This window comes from Pangasianodon hypophthalmus, chromosome 26 (assembly GCF_027358585.1).
Source record: "Pangasianodon hypophthalmus isolate fPanHyp1 chromosome 26, fPanHyp1.pri, whole genome shotgun sequence".
NCBI lineage: Eukaryota > Metazoa > Chordata > Actinopteri > Siluriformes > Pangasiidae > Pangasianodon > Pangasianodon hypophthalmus.
Window position 1 is genome coordinate 17,495,132 of NC_069735.1, and position 20,493 is coordinate 17,515,624.

The 20,493-nt window shown below is 37.8% G+C and overlaps 1 protein-coding gene across 1 annotated transcript; it reads left to right on the plus strand.

Annotated features, from left to right (window-relative positions):
• Nucleotides 1–1,369: 1,369 nt before the first annotated feature.
• LOC128317541 (sialoadhesin-like) lies at nucleotides 1,370–19,957 on the plus strand. Its single transcript, XM_053229894.1, has 10 exons — nucleotides 1,370–1,424; nucleotides 2,101–2,445; nucleotides 3,782–4,030; nucleotides 4,170–4,432; nucleotides 6,867–7,063; nucleotides 16,902–16,972; nucleotides 17,442–17,786; nucleotides 18,947–19,195; nucleotides 19,335–19,592; nucleotides 19,683–19,957. Exons 1-10 carry the CDS (start codon nucleotides 1,370–1,372, stop codon nucleotides 19,955–19,957), a joined length of 2,307 nt encoding a protein of 768 aa, XP_053085869.1.
• The last annotated feature ends 536 nt before the right edge of the window (nucleotides 19,958–20,493 follow it).

Sequence of the window (20,493 nt, forward strand, 5' to 3'; positions counted from 1 at the left end):
CAGGTCCGGAAGTATTTGGACAATGACAGAATTTTTGTGATTTTGCCTTTATACACCACCACAATGGATTTGAAATAATAATAAGTGTAGACTTTCAGCTTTATTTTAAGAGGTTCCACAAAAAAATGGCATTTACCATTTAGGAATTACAGCCATTTTCAACAAAGTACCTCGTTTTCAGGGGCTCAAAGGTATTTGGACAAAGTGACATAATAGTAAATATAACCATAATTTTAATACTTGGATGAAAATCTTTTGCAGTCTATGATTGCTTGAAGTCTGGAGCCCATGTTCTCAAAACTCAAATTCTGAGTTTCCTCCCTGGAGATGCTTTGCCAGGCCTTCACTGCAGCCCCCTTCAGTTGCTGCTTGTTTGTGGATCTTTCTGCCTTCAGTCTTGTCTTCGTTGGGTTGAGATCAGGCGACTGACTTGGCCATTGAAGAATATTCCATTTCTTTGCCTTCAAAAAGTCTTGAGTTGCTTTCGCAGTATGTTTAGGGTCATTATCCACCTGCACTGTGAAGCGGCATCCTATCAGTTTTGTAGCATTTGGCTGAATGTGAGCAGAGAGTATAGCCCTATACACCTCGGAATTCATCTTGCTACTTCTGTCAGCAGGCACATCATCAATAAACACCAGTGAGCCCGTTAAAATGCCTATTCCATTGCCATACATGCCCATGCCATAACACTGCCTCCACCATGTTTGACACATGATGTGGTATACTTTGGATCATGAGGTGTTCCTTTCTTTCACCATACTTTTCTCTTCCCATCATTCTGGTACAAGTTAATCTTTTTAGATTAGTGTAGAAAAGAGTTTTTGCTATCTCTCTTATAGATTTATGTTGTTTTTTCAGCCTAATGATGGTCTCCTTCACTTGCATTGAGATCTCCTTGGACTTCATATTGGTAGCTCCAGTCGAACAGCTGCCAAATGCCAACTCAATACCTGATCTGAACTCCAGACCTTTTATCTGCTTCATTTGTCTTGAAGTAACGAAGGAATGGACCGCACCTGGTCAATTAACTTCTTGCCAGTCAGTTGTCCAAACACCTTTGAGCCCCTGAAAATGGAGGTACTTTGTTGACAATGGCTGTAATTCCTAAATGGTGAATGCCATATTTTTGTGGAACCTCTTAAAATAAAGCTGAAAGTCTACACTTCGATCACATCTTGATTGTTTTATTTCAAATCCACTGTGGTGTTGTATAAAGGCAAAATCACAAAAACTCTGTCATTGTACAAATACTTCGGGACCTGACTGTATATATGAACATATATATATATATATATATATATATATATATATATATATATGTATATATATATATATATATATACTTTTTTTCAGCTTGCCAGCAATGATGTCCCTCAAAATGGCTTCTCCACTTTATCTGATCTTTCTGTTCATGATCTCAGGTCAGTCACACATTAACATCATCACAACTACACACCCCAGAGACAATAAATACAACTTTAACCACCAGTATATTTTGATACTTGTTATAACTGTAACATTATAAATATAACACTGCTCCTCCCTTGAGCTGATATTACGTGAGAAAAATGGGATTAATTTCGTGGTCAGAATCACGTTTAACTAAGACACGCCTGTGTTTTTGAATAACTCCGCCCCCGTGCATAACTCTCACATAACATGTGAATAGTGTTTTAGTCTGCGGTTAAATCTGAGGTCTGAATACTGATGTGTGTGTGCTTAACTCAACTCTTAGTAAGATATAAAATGGAATAAACAATAACATCATCTCCTGCCCACAAAACCTGAAGTCCAGGTGAAATATTCTTGTTACAATTTGTCTATCAGTGACACTGGATTTAAAGAAAAACAGACGTAAGTGACGACTGAATAGTAGTGGATGCTGTTAAATGTTAATTCCACATTACGAGCTCTGAATTTAGAACACACCGCTATGTCCAAATCCTGCACACGGTTTTCTTCCAGTGGTAAAGAACTGGTTTTATTTCTCCAACCCGGAGTTCCAGAGGACGAGAAGTGAAGCTGTAAGCTAACTCAGTGTTTTATGGGGCTCAGGATAATGACCTCTAATCACCTCTTTCATGTATCATGTTTCAGGAGCTCTTGGGAATAAATGGAGTGTGAAATACAGCCAACTAAATCTCTGTGCTTTAAAAGGATCTACAGTGTTTATCAACGGCACTTACACACACCCAACAGGTCTTACAGTGAAGAAGGCGTTTTGGTTAATTAACCCAGTTAAGGGTAAAGAGTCGACTGATCTGTATGATGAACCAGGTTACTCAAGCAGATTGGAGTATTTAGGAGATGAACAGAAACACTTCTCCCTCAGACTGAGAGACGTGAAGAAAACAGATGAACACATGTACTGCTTCAGAATCATAACAAACAAAGACAAAGAAAAATTCCTGGGTTTTCCCGGAGTTACACTCACTGTTACAGGTAAATAAATCATTCTATTTTCTACATATATCACTCAGGCCATAATCTCTCTTTAGATACAGGAGTGTGAGAGTTTTGTGTCAGATTAATGAAGATCTCTAACATGTTATTATTGAATTATTATTATTTTTTAAATTAAACACTTAAAAGCTTTGATTTACTGAGATAACAACTAACAACAACAAAAAGCTTCACCAAGAAACACACAACCACCAGAACTTAAATAGCGTAAGGAGGTATAATTAGACACAGCTGAGGGTGACGTGACATGCAGGGGCTGATGGGTAATGTAGTTCCACGCCACCATTACACATGATAACAGAGGACACAAAAGATGAATTTATTACATTAGCATGTAATAAAAACTGATAAAACTGAAGACTAACAAGTTTTAAGCAAATTTAAAAAATGCTGATTATGGTACAAATAGATCTCTATATAATCCCAAGATCACCACTTACAGGAAAAATATACATTTATACAGACTTTATGTTCAGTTCCTAGAAATAATCTCAGTAAGACATTTACATTCATGGCATTTGGCAAAAACGCCAAAGCCACTTATCCAGAGCGACTTACAATTATCTCATTTAAACAACTGAGCAGTTGAGGGTTAAGGGCCTTGCTCAAGGGCCCAGCAGCGGCAGCCTGCCACTGATCACAAGCCTTCGGATCAGAAGTCCAACATCTTAACCACTGAGCTACCACTTCCCAGTAAGAAAGATTCTCAGAATTAAGATTATATTTCTGTGATAAAGTTGGTTTTATATTTAATATGAGCCTTTGAGTATAATGTCAATAAAAAGTCATATGATGTGCTGAAAACTTCAAACCACAATATGAAGGAAAAATGAAAGATATTTCTGTTAATAAGGTAGATATGATTAAAATTGTGGTGAATATCTAATCTATAACTTTACTGTGAGAATTTTAAACCAGTTTTTCATTTCTATAAGACAATAACTCACACTGTAGGTGCTAAATTAGTTTATTTGCATTGACTCCGCCCACTAGTTTTTACTAGTCAGTACATAGAAAACTTCCAAATCTCATATTCAAACCCAAAATTGACAATTTCCCATTGTTATCACACACACACACACACACACACACACACACACACACACACACACTTAGTAAATCAGGGCCTACTATTTATTTATTTGTTTGTTTGTTTGTTTATTTGTTTGTTTGACAACTTTTAGCTTTACTGATGGTTGAGGAAAACACAGAGTTTATTTTCTTTATCTGCATAAAAACTGTGAAGGACTGATTGAGGGAAACGAGCTGGTAGATTATTCACTGAAGCAGATTAATGTTTCTCTCATTGTTTAAGATCTTCAGGTGATCACTCCTGCAGAAGTGACAGAGGGACAATCAGCCGTTCTGACCTGTAAAACCACCTGCAGTCTGACTGATCCCACATTCCTCTGGTACAAAAACAAACCTGGTTTAACCACAAAGACCACCAAGAGCAATGAAGTCCACCTGCAGCGGGTCAGCAGTGAGGATGCAGGCAGTTATAGCTGTGCTGTAAGAGGATATGAACATCTCCCCTCTCCTGCTAAAACTCTCAGCGTCAGATGTGAGCTTTATTTATCTTTTCTTATATATTGTGTAACTCAATAGATGATGAAGCACATGATATTTAATGAAAGGAATCAAGAAAATCATTGATTATGATCGTGAACTAATTTCGTCACTCTTATCATGGAACTCTCCAGATCCTCCAAAGAAGGTCTCAGTGTCCATCAGCTCCTCTGGTGAGATAGTGGAGGGCAGTTCAGTGACTCTGACCTGCAGCAGTGATGCTAACCCTCCTGTGGAGAACTACACCTGGTTTAAGGGGAATGAATCGTCACCTGTAGGATCTGGACAGAGTTACAGGGCTCTACAGAGTGGACAGTACTACTGCAAGGCTCAGAATAAACATGGCTCTGACAGATCAGCTGCAGTTTCCATCACTTTAAACGGTGAGAGCGATGATGTAAATCTATAACTCAGAATCACACTGATAAATATTGAACACTGATTCATTATCACATCATCGTCCACACAGGGTCTCCGAGCTTAGGTGTGTACGCAGGTGTTGGGGCTGTTGTGTTTGTGTGTGTTTGTCTGATTGTCGCCTTCTTGTTTATAAGGTAAGAAAATACAAGAATTTTTTCACCTTAATATAAAAATTGGAGTGAGGTCATAGTCACAATTTTTACATTATTTTCTGTTGTACAGCTCTGCATTTTTTAATATTTTTCTAGTAAACACTCCTGTTTTTAATTGACCAAGTTTTATGTACACTATATGGTCAAAAGTATGTGCACCCCTGACCAACACACCCATATGTGTTTGTTGAACATCTCATTCCACATTTATTCCCCTTTGCTGTTATAATGAGCTCCACTCTTCTGGGAAGCTTTCCACTAGATGTTGGAGCGTGGCTGTGGGGATTTGTGTTCATTCAGCTACAAGAGCATTAGTGAGGTCAGGCACTGATGTTGGGATGTTGAGGAGGTCTGGGGTGCAGTCGGTGTTCCAGTTCATCCCAAAGGTGTTCAGTGGGGTTGAGGTCAGGGCTCTGTGCAGGACACTCGAGTTCTTCCACTCCAGCCTTAACACACCATGTCTCCATGGAGCTCGCTTTGTGTACAGGGGCATTGTCATGCTGGAACAGATTTGAGCCTCTTAGTTCCAGTGAAGGGAAATTGTAATGCTACAGCATACAGAGACATTCTTTACAATTGTGTTCTTCCAACTTTGTGGTTAGAGTTTGGGGAAGAACCACATATGGGTGTGATGGCCATATTGTGTATGTTTAGTGTTTACTTTGACGGGACTAATGGATTTATTATATTTCATTCAATGTTGATATTTTGTTGTTGTTTTTTTTCAACAGGAAAAAGAAAAGAAATGGTTCAACAGCAGACCAAAGTTCAAAACAGGTAAATAAATGTACAGATAATTGTTGAGAAGTGTGTTTATATTGTCATTTAAAAACTTCACTGTGTTTCTATTATAGCAAAATAACCAACAACGGAGTGGTGAGTTACTGTTACCACCCCAACTGTGATTAATTTCCTATAACAGCATGTGCCTAAGTGTTTTATTCCTCTTATACAACAGCGATTTGCCAGGGATTACAATTTTTTTGCCCCCGCCACTAGGTCCTTCTGTGCATACATCTGAGTGTTGTAGGAATTATTTGGCATTATCCTAATAAGCTGTAGATGAATAGATTTTTACTTGAATACATTTTGGAATTGATCCAAACAGGGTCACATCAATGTCCGAAATATGTTTTCATCAATAGCTTCCATCCTGTTTAAATTATATTTTATAGATATATCAGAAACACAAATTAGTGACAAGAAGGACTGGACTTGCTGGTGGGCGTGGCAGTCAGGTTTACCCCCCACACTGAGTGTCAGTACGTTATGCAGCTTGGACAGCGACAGCACACGTCCGGGTTTTGGTTCCTGTCTTGTTATCGATTGTGTTTCTAATGTGTAATCACCGTTATCACTTGTTCTTGATTTGACCTTGATTAGTCTGTTTATTTATACCCTCGTGTTTCATTTTAAAGTTGCAAAGTATTGTTTCAGTGTTTTCCAGCCTGATCCATACCAAGCCTTTGTTCTGTGTTTGTTTTCCGGGTTTCTCGACTTTGTTTATTACTCGGTTTTCGTGTTCTGCCTTTGCCCAGCGTTCTCTGTTTGCTGATTGTCTGACCCACGCATGTTTATTGATGCTGATTCTGTCGTTCGTTTTGGATTTGGCTGCCTGCCTCTCTTCAGTAAAACCTTTACTGCATTTGCATCCGTCTCAACTCGCCCGCACCTGCTTTACGTGACAGAGGCATCCCCAGTTCTACTTGTTTATTTATTTCAGTACCACACTTCATACTTTTATCTGTTTATAGTTACATTTAATGTTGTGGGACATCCGTGAAACAAATCAGTTCCTGTTCACATTTATGTTATCGCAGCTATAAACAGTCGTTCCCTCAGATACTGCAAAGTGTAAACTCCTCTGTCCTGAAGATGTTAAAAAAACTTAAAGTTACAGCTTTACCTCTGACTGCTACAAAGACACTGGAGACTCCTTCCATAAATGTTAAATACATGTCTCCCTACAAAAAATTTAACCAAATCAATGATTATACCCATTTTTTAATCTGTTTATGTGGACCATCCACTGTACACACCCCTGTGAATGAGCCGTTACTATAGAAACAATAACGTATAATGAATGAGTGCATTATTATAAACCTGTGATTTGCAGCTGCACTACTGTCAGAGCTGCTGTTATAAAAAATTAATCAACACCTTCTGACCAATCACAATCCAGAATTCTACAACGCTGTGATGTAGATGTTCACCATTTTCACTCCTCTGTCTCTGTGATGTCATGTTCTCCCACCTCAGGATAATCTAATCCTGTACAACACTGTACCTGATTCAGCTTCGGCCAATCAGGATGAAGTCCTGTATGCCAGAGTTGTACGCCGGAGTGCCGGTGACCCCGGGAGCGCTGAGAGTTCTGCTCTGAAAGCTTCTGGCTCTGAGGACAAGGAGGTTCAGTACGCTAGTATTAGATTTACTCGCACCGGTGCTGACTACAGGTGAGAGGAGCCGGTCTGTTTCCTCCACTCCAACAGAGCTGGAAATGATCTTCTGCTGGATCTTACTCTGATCATTTACTCTCTTTCTGCAGGCCTTCCAATGCTGAGGATCCCACTGTGATCTACAGCAGAGTGAATTAATCAACATTCACCCATTTATTCAACCTCACCACAGCTCCCACCTGGTCAGTGGAAAGCTTCTAGAAACTCTCCAGATGCCACATGAGCTTTTTTATTTTTTATTTTTTTGATACCTTCTGATGTCTTGATGTGTATCATGTGCACCAAGTGTAACTGGAGAACATTGGATAACTAAAAAAAAATATCTGGATTAAACTGTTAGCTAACTTTCACATTTTGAATATTTAAAGCCTCAGCCCCATGAGATAAATGTAAATGTAAATGTAACTCACTTGCGGATCCTAACTCAAAATCCAGTTAGGCCCAATGAAAATATAGAACCTGATTAAATTCAGCTTATTATGATCAACATCACAACATCACCAGACTTTGATAAAACTTCTGCCTGCACATATTGGAAATCTAAAAATGTATTTGTTTTTCGTTTATCAATAGCTAATTTGTAAAGTAGTCTGCTGGACACTTCCTGCATAAAAACCACAAGATCGTTTTGGAGAACTGATGCTGCATTTGTAGTTCCTTGTAAGTGGTAATGTGGAAATTGTAATTAAGTCATTTCCCACCTAAAGACATTCGCAAAGTGGGAAAAAAAACATGGCACCTCCATGAAAGCATGTCTATTGTTTGTTCTGTCAGAGCAGAAGCTCAGAAGCTCATAAACAGCTACTTTAACCGCACTATTGGTTCTGTTCCCTATAAACATTCATGCAACATTTTGGACTAAAATTGCATAACAGCTCTTACAGCGGACAACAGTGAGTAGCTTAGCAATAAGCTAGAGTACATTAGTGATTACTGTAATGTTGATGATTACCTTCTCAAAACTATACTGTCTATATATTAACTGATCTAAAGCCAGAACTGCTTTAAACTCATTTAAAAGTAGAGAAGACGAACTTTACACTGTTCACAGAACGAGCGGCCGTGTTGATGTGCTGTAACTCTGTAAAAGGGGAAGGAACTGGTACTTGAGAAGACTACCCCAAGTTAACGAGTTGAAATTTCATGTAAAGGGGGTGTTTTCAATGGTTTTTTTGTTTTTTTTACTGGTTGTAGGCGGGAAATTACAAGTTGCACCTTTGCCTCGAACACAGCATTAGTGTTAGGGTTACTAGAGTGAACTGGGGGAAGGGGGCAGGAGACTGTCATTTAGAACAGCTGTAACATGGAGTCAAGCTTTATTAAAAAAGACAAATGTATTTATAGAATTTAATTAAGTCTAATAGCATTGTGTGTGTGTGTGTGTGTGTGTGTGTGGAGGATAATCAAAGGAATATGCATCATTTATGTAGGTTCAGGTCTGAAATCCCTTATCTATAACATGCTATATGCTAATTGTTGTGTTGATTTATTTTGTATAAATATATGGTTATACTGTATTTTTATAGTTTATCTTTTTATGTTTATTATATAGAGTATGGTGGAATATTTTAAATATTTACCCCTAAATAAAAGTGTATTTTATTACTGTTTATTACTTTGTTTGGTGTATATCTGTTACTTTAGAATTATTTTGTTCTGTTGGTTTATTTTTTCCTTTATTTGTATCTCAGCATATTAAAAAAGAAGCCTCATCCTCAGTAACACTTACAGGATTCAGTCAAATATATATTCAATTCAATTTTATTTGTATAGCGCTTTTAACAATGGACATTGTCACAAAGCAGCTTTACAGAAATAAATGGATTCACAAAAATATATTGTAAATATTTGAATTTATCACTGTGAATTTATCCCTAATGAGCAAGCCAGTGGCAACGGTGGCAAGGAAAAACTCCCCGAGATGATATGAGGAAGAAACCTTGGGAGGAACCAGACTCAAAAGGGAACCCATCCTCATCTGGGTGCAACGGATAGTGCAATTATAAATAAATCCCTTCTATTGTGTACTATATGGACAAATAGTGCAATTGTGCAACCAATAAATTCATGGCAGTTTTTGCAAGAAGTCCGGCTGGTTAAATCTATCCACTGTCCACTGATGGAGTCCTGAGTACGAAGCTGCTCGTGGCAACTGCGGCCTCAAAGCCACTACAGCAATCGCAGTCCCAAGCCATTACAGTACAGCTCCCCATATGTGATCCTCAAGCCATCTCCACAGCCCCCAGGTGGCACCATCCCCAGCAATCCAATCAGTTCTTCAGGCAGTCCATATGGGGCCACCCCCAGCAGCAGCGAGCGAACTCAACCAATGAGAACTCCATCCAAAAGTAGGGCATCAGGATGGGTCAGGCAGCGAGGAGGAGCAGAAGGGGTCAGGATCACTGGCATCACTGGCATCTCAGAAGTAGCATGTGTAGCTCGACAGAGAGTGAGGGAGAGAGAGAGATGGAGAGAAAGGAAGAGATTGTTAGGTGAGCTTTTGTCCTCTAATGGTTAAGCACGATGTACTTTGCATGCAGAGTGCAAGCAGGAACTCCGGCAAGACTAGCTATGACAGCATAACTAAAAGGGAGAGCCAGAAGCTAACACAGACATGAGGGAGTCCTGGGACATAAAGCAGCCAGCCACTCCACCGTCGACAAACCTGAGTGAACGTGTGAGAGTGGGGGGGGCGACAGCATCCAAACATCCCAGTTCACCACAACACTCTATGCCTGTGAAACCCTCCAGACCTCCCCCTGTACCTAAGAAAACTTTTCACAAAAGGCTTGACTAAACAAATATGTTTTCAGCCTAGACTTAAACACTGAGACTGTGTCTGAGCCCCGAACACTAAGTGGAAGGCTGTTCCATAACTGTGGGGCTTTGTAAAAGAAAGCTCTACCCCCAGCTGTAGCCCGCATTATTCGAGGTACCAACAAATAGCCTGCACCTTTTGATCTGAGTAGGCGTGACGGATCATAAAAGACCAAAAGTTCGCTCAGGTACTGTGGCGTGAGACCATTTAGTGCTTTATAGGTCAATAGTAGTATTTTATAATCAATACGAAATTTGACTGGGAGCCAATGCAGTGTGGATAAGATAGGGGTGATGTGGTCATATCTTCTGGTTCTAGTAAGGACTCTCGCTGCTGCATTCTGGACTAACTGGAGCTTGTTTATGCATCTACTGGAACATCCAGACAGTAAGGCATTACAATAATCCAACCTAGAGGTAACAAAAGCATGAACAAATTTTTCTGCATTGTGTAGTGACAATATATTTCTTATTTTAGCAATATTTCTGAGATGAAAGAAAGCAATCCTAGTTATATTATCTACATGAGCTTCAAAAGAAAGACTAGAGTCGATAATCACACCAAGGTCTTTTACTGCTGCACATGATGAAACAGAAAGACCATCCAGCGTTATTATGTAATCAGAAAGCTTACTTCTAGCTGCATGTGGTCCTAGTACAAGTACTTCTGTCTTGTCAGAATTAAGAAAGAGAAAGTTAATAAGCATCCAGTTTCTAATGTCTTTTACACATTCCTCAACTTTATTAAGCTGGTGTCTGTCATCTGGCTTTGCTGAAACATACAACTGTGTGTCATCAGCGTAACAGTGGAAGCTAATACCATGCTTACGGATAATTTTACCCAGAGGTAGCATATATAGAGAAAAGAGCAGTGGGCCTAAAACAGAGCCTTGCGGGACACCAAACTTTACCTTAGCTTGAGAAGAGAAGTCACCATTTAGGTTTACAAACTGATAACGATCAGTCAAATAAGACCTGAGCCAGGAAAGGGCTGTTCCCTTAATGCCTACTACATTTTCTAGTCTATTGAGGAGAATAGCATGATCAATGGTATCAAAAGCCGCACTAAGGTCAAGCAGCACCAGCAAGGAGACACAACCCTGATCAGAGGCCAGTAGTAAGTCATTTACAACTTTTACCAGTGCTGTCTCTGTGCTATGATGAGGCCTAAATCCTGACTGGTACATTTCATGAATGTTATTCCTATGTAAGTATGAGCATAGCTGATGTGCTACAACCTTTTCTAGGACCTTGGAAATAAAGGGGAGGTTTGATATTGGTCTATAGTTAGACAGCTGACAGGGGTCAAGGTTTTTTAATCAGGGGCTTGATAACTGCTAATTTAAAAGATTTAGGTACATAGCCAATGCTAAGGGAAGAATTGATTATCTTTAAAAGAGGTTTGATTGTTTCAGGAATGATCTGTTTGAGGAAACAAGTAGGTAAAGGATCTAGCATACAGGTTGATGATTTTGATGATGAAATTAGTGAAATTAGTTCAGTCTCTTCAAGGGGACTAAAGCGTTGTAGTTGTTTATCTAATATTATCATATTATCATCTACAGGGTTAGTTATAGAACTGTCCGGTTTTAAATTAATAGTCTGAATTTCTAGCCTGATATTTTCAATTTTACCATTGAAAAAATTCATGAAGTCATGGCTGCTATATAATGATTGTGTGCATGTTTCTATTGTGGTCTTATTCCTAGTTAATTTTGCTACAGTATTAAATAAGAATCTAGGATTATTTCTGTTATCTTCAATTAGGGTGGAGAGATACATTGATCTAGCAGCACTAAGAGCTTTCTTATAGCTCAAAAGGCTCTCCTTCCATGCTATTTGAAATACTACCAAGTTAGTTTGACGCAATTTACGTTCTAGTTTTCGAGTGGTCTGTTTTAAAGTTCGTGTGTGATCGCTATACCAGGGTGCTTGCTTTTTCTCCCTAATTATTTTTCTTTTAAGTGGAGCTACCTTATCTAGCGAGTTGCAGAACGTTGATTCTAAACATTCAGTTGCCTGGTCAAGTTCTTCGGGATCAGACGGTGATCCAATCATGGTTGATAAATCTGGGAGATTACTGATAAAACTGTGCAGTTGTTGACGTGAACGTACGTTTGACATGGTGATGTGGCAAGGTGCATATACTATGATTAATACACATTTTAAATGAGATGAGGTAATGATCTGAGATAGCTTCAGACTGTGAACATGAGACTATATTTTCTATATTTAATCCGAATGTTAGTATTAAATCAAGAGTGTGACCACCACTATGGGTGGGTCCTATTACATTCTGATTAACCCCTACTGAATCTAGAATGGACACAACTGCTGTTCTCAGAGGATCATCTGGATTATCAAAATGAATATTTTATTGTTAAGTCTCCAACAATTAATGCCTTGTCTAAAGGAACAACCAGGTTAGAGATGAAATCCGCAAATTCACACAGGAATTCAGAATATGGCCCTGGGGGTCTGTAAATAATAATTACTGGAATCACCTGGGTAGACTTATTTTTAGTGGCTACGTATGTTATGTTAGAATAAAGAACTTCAAATGTGTTGAATTTATGACTAGGTTTTTGTGTGACGGCTAGATTATCATTATAAATGACTGCGACGCCTCCTTCTCTGCCAGTTAGATGGGGCTGATGTATGTACCTGTACCCGGGAGGACTAGCTTCATTTAATGCTACAAACTCGTTTGGTTTAATCCACGTTTCTGTTAAACACAGTACATCAAACTCCTGATCAGTAATGGTTTCATTAACAATAAGCGCTTTAGACGCAAGAGATCTAATATTCAACAGTCCTAGATTGAGATCAACTGTGCTGGCTATGCATTCGGTTTGGTTTAATTTTAAGGTAATTAGGTTACTAAAACAAACTGTCTGAGTATGTCTATAATTTTGTTTAGCTCGGGGAACAGACACATATATAAATATATAAATATATAATGTTTATCATGTATACACTGGTGCATTAAGTTGCAGTGTCTTTAATTGAGGTCATTTACTTGAAGTGTGTATGATAAATGACCATCTTTTTTTTTTTTTTTTTTTTTACTTCATCATGCCAGTGTGTATCAGTGTCACAGTCCTTTAAAGCCATAATTAACACTGGATTAATGTGTTTCTCTCTATGACCATCTCCTGCTGTGACTCCTTTGGCCTGAAGGAGGAGCTGTTGAGTTCATTTCACTCAGTCATGTGGAAAGAGCTGCTTTACACACATTTATTCTGACTTCTGCTTACGCAAACAGAAACTTTCGTTTCATAATACATTCAATCACTATTAAATAAAAATCTGTTTTCTCAGGAAGTGAACTTTTTCCTGTCACAACATCCTAAACTTATACTGATGCAATATTCAGTATTACAGTATTATATTCAGTATTATATTATTATCTTCAATATTACAGCATTATCTTCATTGTATTTAATTTCGGTATTTAATTTAATGATCTTCACTCCTGTGTTGATACTTTAAGATCTTCTCCACACTACACACTGACACCCATGTGATGTAGGTAATACACACTTCCGAGTGATGAAGGGAGGCATTGAAGACAGGATTGAAATGTGAGATTAGTGTTTAGAAAAGTAACTGCTCATGACCCTTGTGGCAGAGCAGTGGTACTGCACTACAGGACAATTCAACACCAACACTTCCTGTTAAAGCTGCATTAGTCCAGAGTCTAAAGGTTAAGTAGCTGGGTTCAACATTTGAATGATTTTTTTTTTTTTACTCCCTGAGCTGACCCCATTCCTGCCCATGTTCACAGAGATCTGCCCCAGGATGTACGGAGGCCCCTTGAGTAGATTCCAACTAGAGTTAGCATTAGCAAAGATTAGCATTAGTGAAGATTAGCACCAGCATTAGATCATTTTCAAGCAATGAGCTGAGCTGTTTATTTATAAAGGGCATTGGCTTACTTCGTAATTTAGATATAGATGATAAAAATACCTAAAGCTTGTTGTATCACATTAGGGAGGATAGAAAGTCTCATAATAAGATAAAATATACCACAACATTAGATAAATACCCATAATACCTATAAATTACTCATTTTAAAAATAAAACAGACAGTTTTAAGCATTGTGTAGTGTGTGTTTTGTCGTTTGGGGTGTTGTTTCACTTCCTCAGTTGGCATGGCAATGGGTTGATTCATTCACACATTGGACTGATGTGTTAAAATGTACTGTACATAATGCATGCATAGTTTTTACTCTGGTGCAAAGACAGTCTTGCTGATGCAATAACACGTTTGAAAATGCTAGTAAAGTTTTTTTTTGGCTAATTTAATAATAATTTTTAAAAAAGTCTGATGTAATTAATGTTGAAATACATCACTTTTATTAATAAATGCACAAGCATGCAGCACATTACCCAAAAATGACTTCATCCTACTCGAGGCAAAAACTCTCTGCTTCAGTGCAAGTCTCTTAGGGTTTCTTAAAAATATATTTAGGGAGCATGTAGAGCATTTTCTTTTAGATTCATTAAAAACGTGTATCTCTTATCTTTCTTTGTCTGAATATTTTCTCCAATTCTGAAGTAGGGACTGAATCAGCAATAAAGAGGAAACAAAAAGGCGTGTTTTCACACACATCAGCAACAGCTCTTAACCACACATTCTTTCTCTCACGCTTTTCTTTAGTCGTAGTTTGGTTGCTGGACATCAAGGTCGAGAAGGCACAGTAAGAAAACATTAACGTTTAATATTTTACAAAATTTCCTCAGTATATGTACATTTCCTGAACATAGAGAGGCTAAGTGTTGGTTTTTTTCAGTGCGGTTGTAGTTGGTGTTGTTAAATTGGGAGCTACATGACTTTTGGTAACTTTTTTTTTTTTCGCTTATCTGTGATGGGAATTATGGATATAATACTGATTTCATGATAAATTGTGTCTGAGATAATTGTGGCTTTTTGTGTATTTTTTATAACAATTTCAAACTCAATATTAAAATATCTGTATTGAATATTTAAAATGGCAAAATGTTGCAATTTTTTGCTAATATTTTTTATGTTTCCTTATTTTTTAATGATAAATAATTATTTTTAAAGTTAATTAAGCAATATGACATGAGCAAGAATGCTGTTAAACTGAATATGGGCGTGGCTGTGATGTGGCCGTAGGCACGAGGCCACAGATAAACAGCACGATTGCAAGTGTGACAGTTCTATTAATAAGAAATTAATATCAAGTAACTGATATGTCAGACACAATATGGCCAAATATTTTGGTTATTTTTGCTCCGTCGATAGAAATAGTTCCCAAAGAAGCCAAGGCTGCATGTTGCCATGGTAACGCACAGACTGACTGACAGGCTGTAGTAAGTGTAGTAGCAGTTTCATTGTTTTTTTGGGGTTTTTTTGCTGACAGTTCCTTAGCAAGTGTTCATATAGTGATACATATTGTGTACCCTGAAAATGTCTTCATGTATGGTATGAAGTGTGATTTGATATTTTGGTCATGTGACCCACACCTATTGTCATGTTTCTGAGTCCTGCTACAGGAGTAATGTTATCTTATATAACATTTTCCTGCTTTCTGCTTTGTTAATTATCTGATGAGTTGAATCAGGTGTGTTGGGAAAAGGGAAAACACTGACATTAGTAGAGCAGGAGTACTCCAGGAGCAGAGAGGAGAAAGGCTGATTATGTAGCTGTGGCTGTAGGTGGTACTGTGGTGATGTAGTGTGGAAGGCCATCGGGGCCAATACATTTAGCTCTATTCATTTATCAAATGTGTTTCATACAGCTAGAGTTTCATGTTCAGTTTGTCTTCTATATACCTGCTCTTTCCATGAATCAGTGATCACTGCTGTTTGTCCCACAAGTGCATGCACTATTTACACTTGAAATATTTGCTTAGCTTCATGCACAAGTAATAAATCTACATAATTATTCTCTTTTTAGCCGATTCTTTATCTTAACTGATAGCACTGCATCTTTTTGTTTTTAAGCATCCTGGTTTGTAAAATATATGTGATTTTTGTGTACTATTCTACTTTAGACATCTTTCCAGAACATTTCTCCTTCAATTCTCGGATTCTGATATGCAAATAATGACAATTCTATGACTATGCAGATTAGTGCATGAAAAGTAAGCAATGTTTTAAGCATGTGTGAGCTTCTCTGAGTAGATTTGGTAACAGTGAATTCATGTACAGGTTTTCTTTTGTGGCTTGTGAATGTTTGATTATTGTGATTAATTAAAAAGCTCTATAAACAGTTAAAAAGAGCAGTCCTCATATTCAGAGAATATAATATGATTATTGTTGAAGAAAAAATAAAACAGTGTGTGTGTGGTGTAAAATACTGAGTGATGGGGTGGTGTGATGAAGCGGAGTTACTGTTACCACCCTCAAGTTGATTCTTTTCTTATAACAGCACGTCACCACTGTTTATTCCTTTTATACCACAATAATTTGCCCACAATTAAATTTTTTCTTAACAAATGGCACATCATACTTTTTTATCTGTTTAATCTGTGTACTGTAAAGCATAAACTCATCTGTCCTGAAAATGTCAGAAAACATAATGTTACAGCTTTACCTCTTACTGTTACAAAGCTCTGACACTGGAGACTCCTTCCATTAAATAATTGTCTCCTTACAGAATATTTCTCCTTATCAATGATTACAGTCATTTGTTTAATCCGTTTATGTGGAGCGTTCACTGTACAAGTCCCTGTGAATGAGCTGTTACTATAGAAACGATAATGTATCAGAACTAGCGCCTTAAAATAAACCTGTGATTTGCAGCTGCACTACTGTCAGAGCTGCTGTTATAGAGAATCAATCAACACCTTCTGACCAATCAGAAACCAGAATTCAACTGAACTGTGCTATAAAAATAAATAATTCCTCCGCTAATGAAAGTCTTCTGATGGATGCTGTGATAATTGTCTGTTATTTCTTAATTATTTCGAGGATTAACAGCTTAGTAGATTGTATGTTGTTGTTGTGACTTATTATAAGTAAATTTTATATATTTTCATTTCTATAGAAGCTTTCCAGCAATGATGTCCCTCAGAATGGCTTCTCCACTTTATCTGATCTTTCTGTTCCTGATCTCAGGTGAGTCACACATTAACATCATCACAACTACACACCCCAGAGACAATAAATACAACTTTAATCTGAGGTCTGAATACGGATGTGTGTGTGCTTAACTCAACTCTTAGTAAGATATAAAATGCAGTAAACAATAACATCATCTCCTGCCCGCAAAACCTGAAGTCCAGGTGAAATATTCTTGTTACAATTTGTTTATCAGTGACACTGGATTTAAAGAAAAACAGACATAAGTGACGACTGAATAGTAGTGGATGCTGTTAAATGTTAATTCCACATTACGAGCTATGAATTTAAAACACACTGCTATGTCCAAATCCTGCACATGGTTTTCTTCCAGTGGTAAAGAACTGGTTTTATTTCTCCAACCCGGAGTTCCAGAGGACGAGAAGTGAAGCTGTAAGCTAACTCAGTGTTTTATGGGGCTCAGGATAATGATCTCTAATCACCTCTTTCATGTATCATGTTTCAGGAGCTCTTGGGAATGAATGGAGTGTGAAATACAGCCAACCAAATCTCTGTGCTATAAAAGGATCTACAGTGTTTATGAACGGCACTTACACACACCCAACACGTCTTACAGTGAAGAAGGCGTTTTGGTTAATTAACCCAGTTCCAGGTATAGAGCCGACTGATCTGCGTAATGAACCAGGTTACTCAGACAGAGTGGAGTATTTAGGAGATGAACAGAAACACTTCTCCCTCAGACTGAGAGACGTCAAGAAAACAGATGAACACATGTACTGCTTCAGAATCATAACAAACGAAGAGAAAGAAAAATTCCTGGGTTTTCCTGGAGTTACACTCACTGTTACAGGTAAATAAAATCATCTTATTTTCTAAATATATCACTCAGACCATAATCTCTCTGTAGATACAGGAGTGTGAGAGTTTTGTAGCAGATTAATGAAGATCTCTAACATGGTCTTATTGAATTATTATTATTTTTTTTTTAAATTAAACACTTAAAAGCTTAGATTTACAAAGATAACAACTAACAACAACAAAAAGCTTGACCAAGAAACACACAACCACCAGAACTTAAATAGCATAAGAAGGTATATTGAGACACAGCTGAGGGTGACGTGACATGCAGGGGCTGATGGGTAATGTAGTTCCACGCTACCATTACATATGATAACAGAGGACACAAAAGATGAATTTATTATATTAGCATGTAATAAAAACCGATAAATTTGAAGACTAACAAGTTTTAAGCAATTTAAAAATGCTGACTTTGGTATAAATAGATCTTTATATAATCCCATGTTCACCACTTAAAGGAAAAATATACATTTATAAAGACTTTATGTTCAGTTCCTAAAAATAATCACAGTAAGAAAGATTCTCAGAATTAAGATTATATTTCTGAGATAAAGTTGGTTTTATATTTAATATCAGCCGCATGTATGTGTAATTACGGGTCGAGTATAATGTCAATAAAAAGTCATATGATGTGCTGAAAACTTCAAACCACAATATGAAGGAAAAATGAAAGAGTACAGACGCTAGCATATTTCTGTTAATAAGGTAGATATGATTAAAATTGTGGTGAATATCTAATCTAAAACTTTACTGTGAGAATTTTAAACCAGTTTTTCATTTTTATAAGACAATAACTCACACTGTAGGTGCTAAATTATTTTATTTGCATTGACTCCACCCACTAGTTTTTACTAGTTAGTACATAGAAAACCTCCAAATCTCATATTCAAACACAAAATTTACAATTTGCCATTGTTATCACAACACACACACACACACGCACAAACACTTAGTAAATCAGGGCCTAGTATTTATTTATTTGTTTATTTGTTTGTTTATTTGTTTGTTTGACAACATTTAGCTTTACTAATGGTTGAGGAAAACACAGAGTTTACTTTTTTTATCTGCATAAAAACTGTGAAGGACTGATTGAGGGAAACGAGCTGGTAGATTATTCACTGAAGCAGATTAATGTTTCTCTCATTGTTTAAGATCTTCAGGTGATCGCTCCTGCAGAAGTGACAGAGGGACAATCAGCCGTTCTGACCTGTAAAACCACCTGCAGTCTGACTGATCCCACATTCGTCTGGTACAAAAACAGACGTGGTTTAACCACAAAGACCACCAAGAGCAATAAATTCCACCTGCAGCGGGTCAGCAGTGAGGATGCAGGCAGTTATAGCTGTGCTGTAAGAGGATATGAACATCTCCCCTCTCCTGCTCAAACCCTCAGCGTCAGATGTGAGCTTTATTTATCTTTTCTTATATATTGTGTAACTCAATAGATGATGAAGCACATGATATTTAATGAAAGGAATCAAGAAAATCATTGATTATGATCATGAACTGATTTCCTCACTCTTATCATGGAACTCTTTAGATCCTCCAAAGAACGTCTCAGTGTCCATCAGCTCCTCTGGTGAGATAGTGGAGGGCAGTTCAGTGACTTTGACTTGCAGCAGTGATGCTAACCCTCCTGTAGAGATCTACACCTGGTTTAAGGGGACAACATCAGTAGGAAAAGGAAAGGCCTACATCATCTCCAAGATCAGAATTGAGCACAGTGGAAAGTACAAGTGCAAGTGCAGTAATGAAGTCGGACATCAGGACTCCATCGGTGTAACTCTGAATGTTCTGTGTAAGTTAAAGCTGAAGATCTCCTCCCAGCCAATAAGAGATAAAACTATCATAGATTTAATTTAAAGTCTAACTTCCCTACCCATTTTAGATCCTCCAAAGAATGTCTCAGTGTCCATCAGCTCCTCTGGTGAGATAGTGGAGGGCAGTTCAGTGACTCTGACCTGCAGCAGTGATGCTAACCCACCTGTGGAGAAGTACACCTGGTTTAAGGAGAAAGAATCATCACCTGTAGGATCTGGACAGAGTTACAGAGCTCTACAGAGTGGACAGTACTACTGCAAGGCTCAGAATAAACACGGCTCTGAGAGATCAGCTGCAGTTTCCGTCACTTTAAACGGTGAGAGCGATGATGTAAATCTATAACTCAGAATCACACTGATAAATATTTAACACTGAATCATTATCACATCATCGTCCACACAGGGTCTCAGAGCTTAGGTGTGTACGCAGGTGTTGGGGCTGTTGTGTTTGTGTGTGTTTGTCTGATTATCACCTTCTTGTTTATGAGGTAAGAAATTACAAGAATTTTTTCACCTTAATATAAAAATTGGAGTGAGGTCACAATTTTTACATTATTTTCCGTTGTACAGCTCTGCGTGTTTGAATATTTTTCTAGTAAACACTCCTGTTTTTAATTGACCAAGTTTTATGTACACTATATGGTCAAAAGTATGTGCACCCCTGACCAACACACCCATATGTGTTTGTTGAACATCTTATTCCAGATTTATTCCCCCTTTGCTGTTATAATAAGCTCCACTCTTCTGGGAAGGCTTTCCACTAGATGTTGGAGCGTGGCTGTGGGGATTTGTGTTCATTCAGCTACAAGAGCATTAGTGAGATCAGCCACTGATGTTGGGATGTCAAGGACGTCTGGGGTGCAGTCGGTGTTCCAGTTC

Coding starts and splice junctions, on each gene's coding strand:
- LOC128317541 (XM_053229894.1), top strand. CDS start 1,370: ATGTCCCTCAAAATGGCTTCTCCACTTTATCTGATCTTTCTGTTCATG. Junction 4,433..6,866: donor TAAACGGTGAGAGCGATGAT/GTAAATCTATAA, acceptor CTCCCACCTCAG/GATAATCTAATCCTGTACAA. Junction 16,973..17,441: donor CTTTCTGTTCCTGATCTCAG/GTGAGTCACACA, acceptor ATCATGTTTCAG/GAGCTCTTGGGAATGAATGG.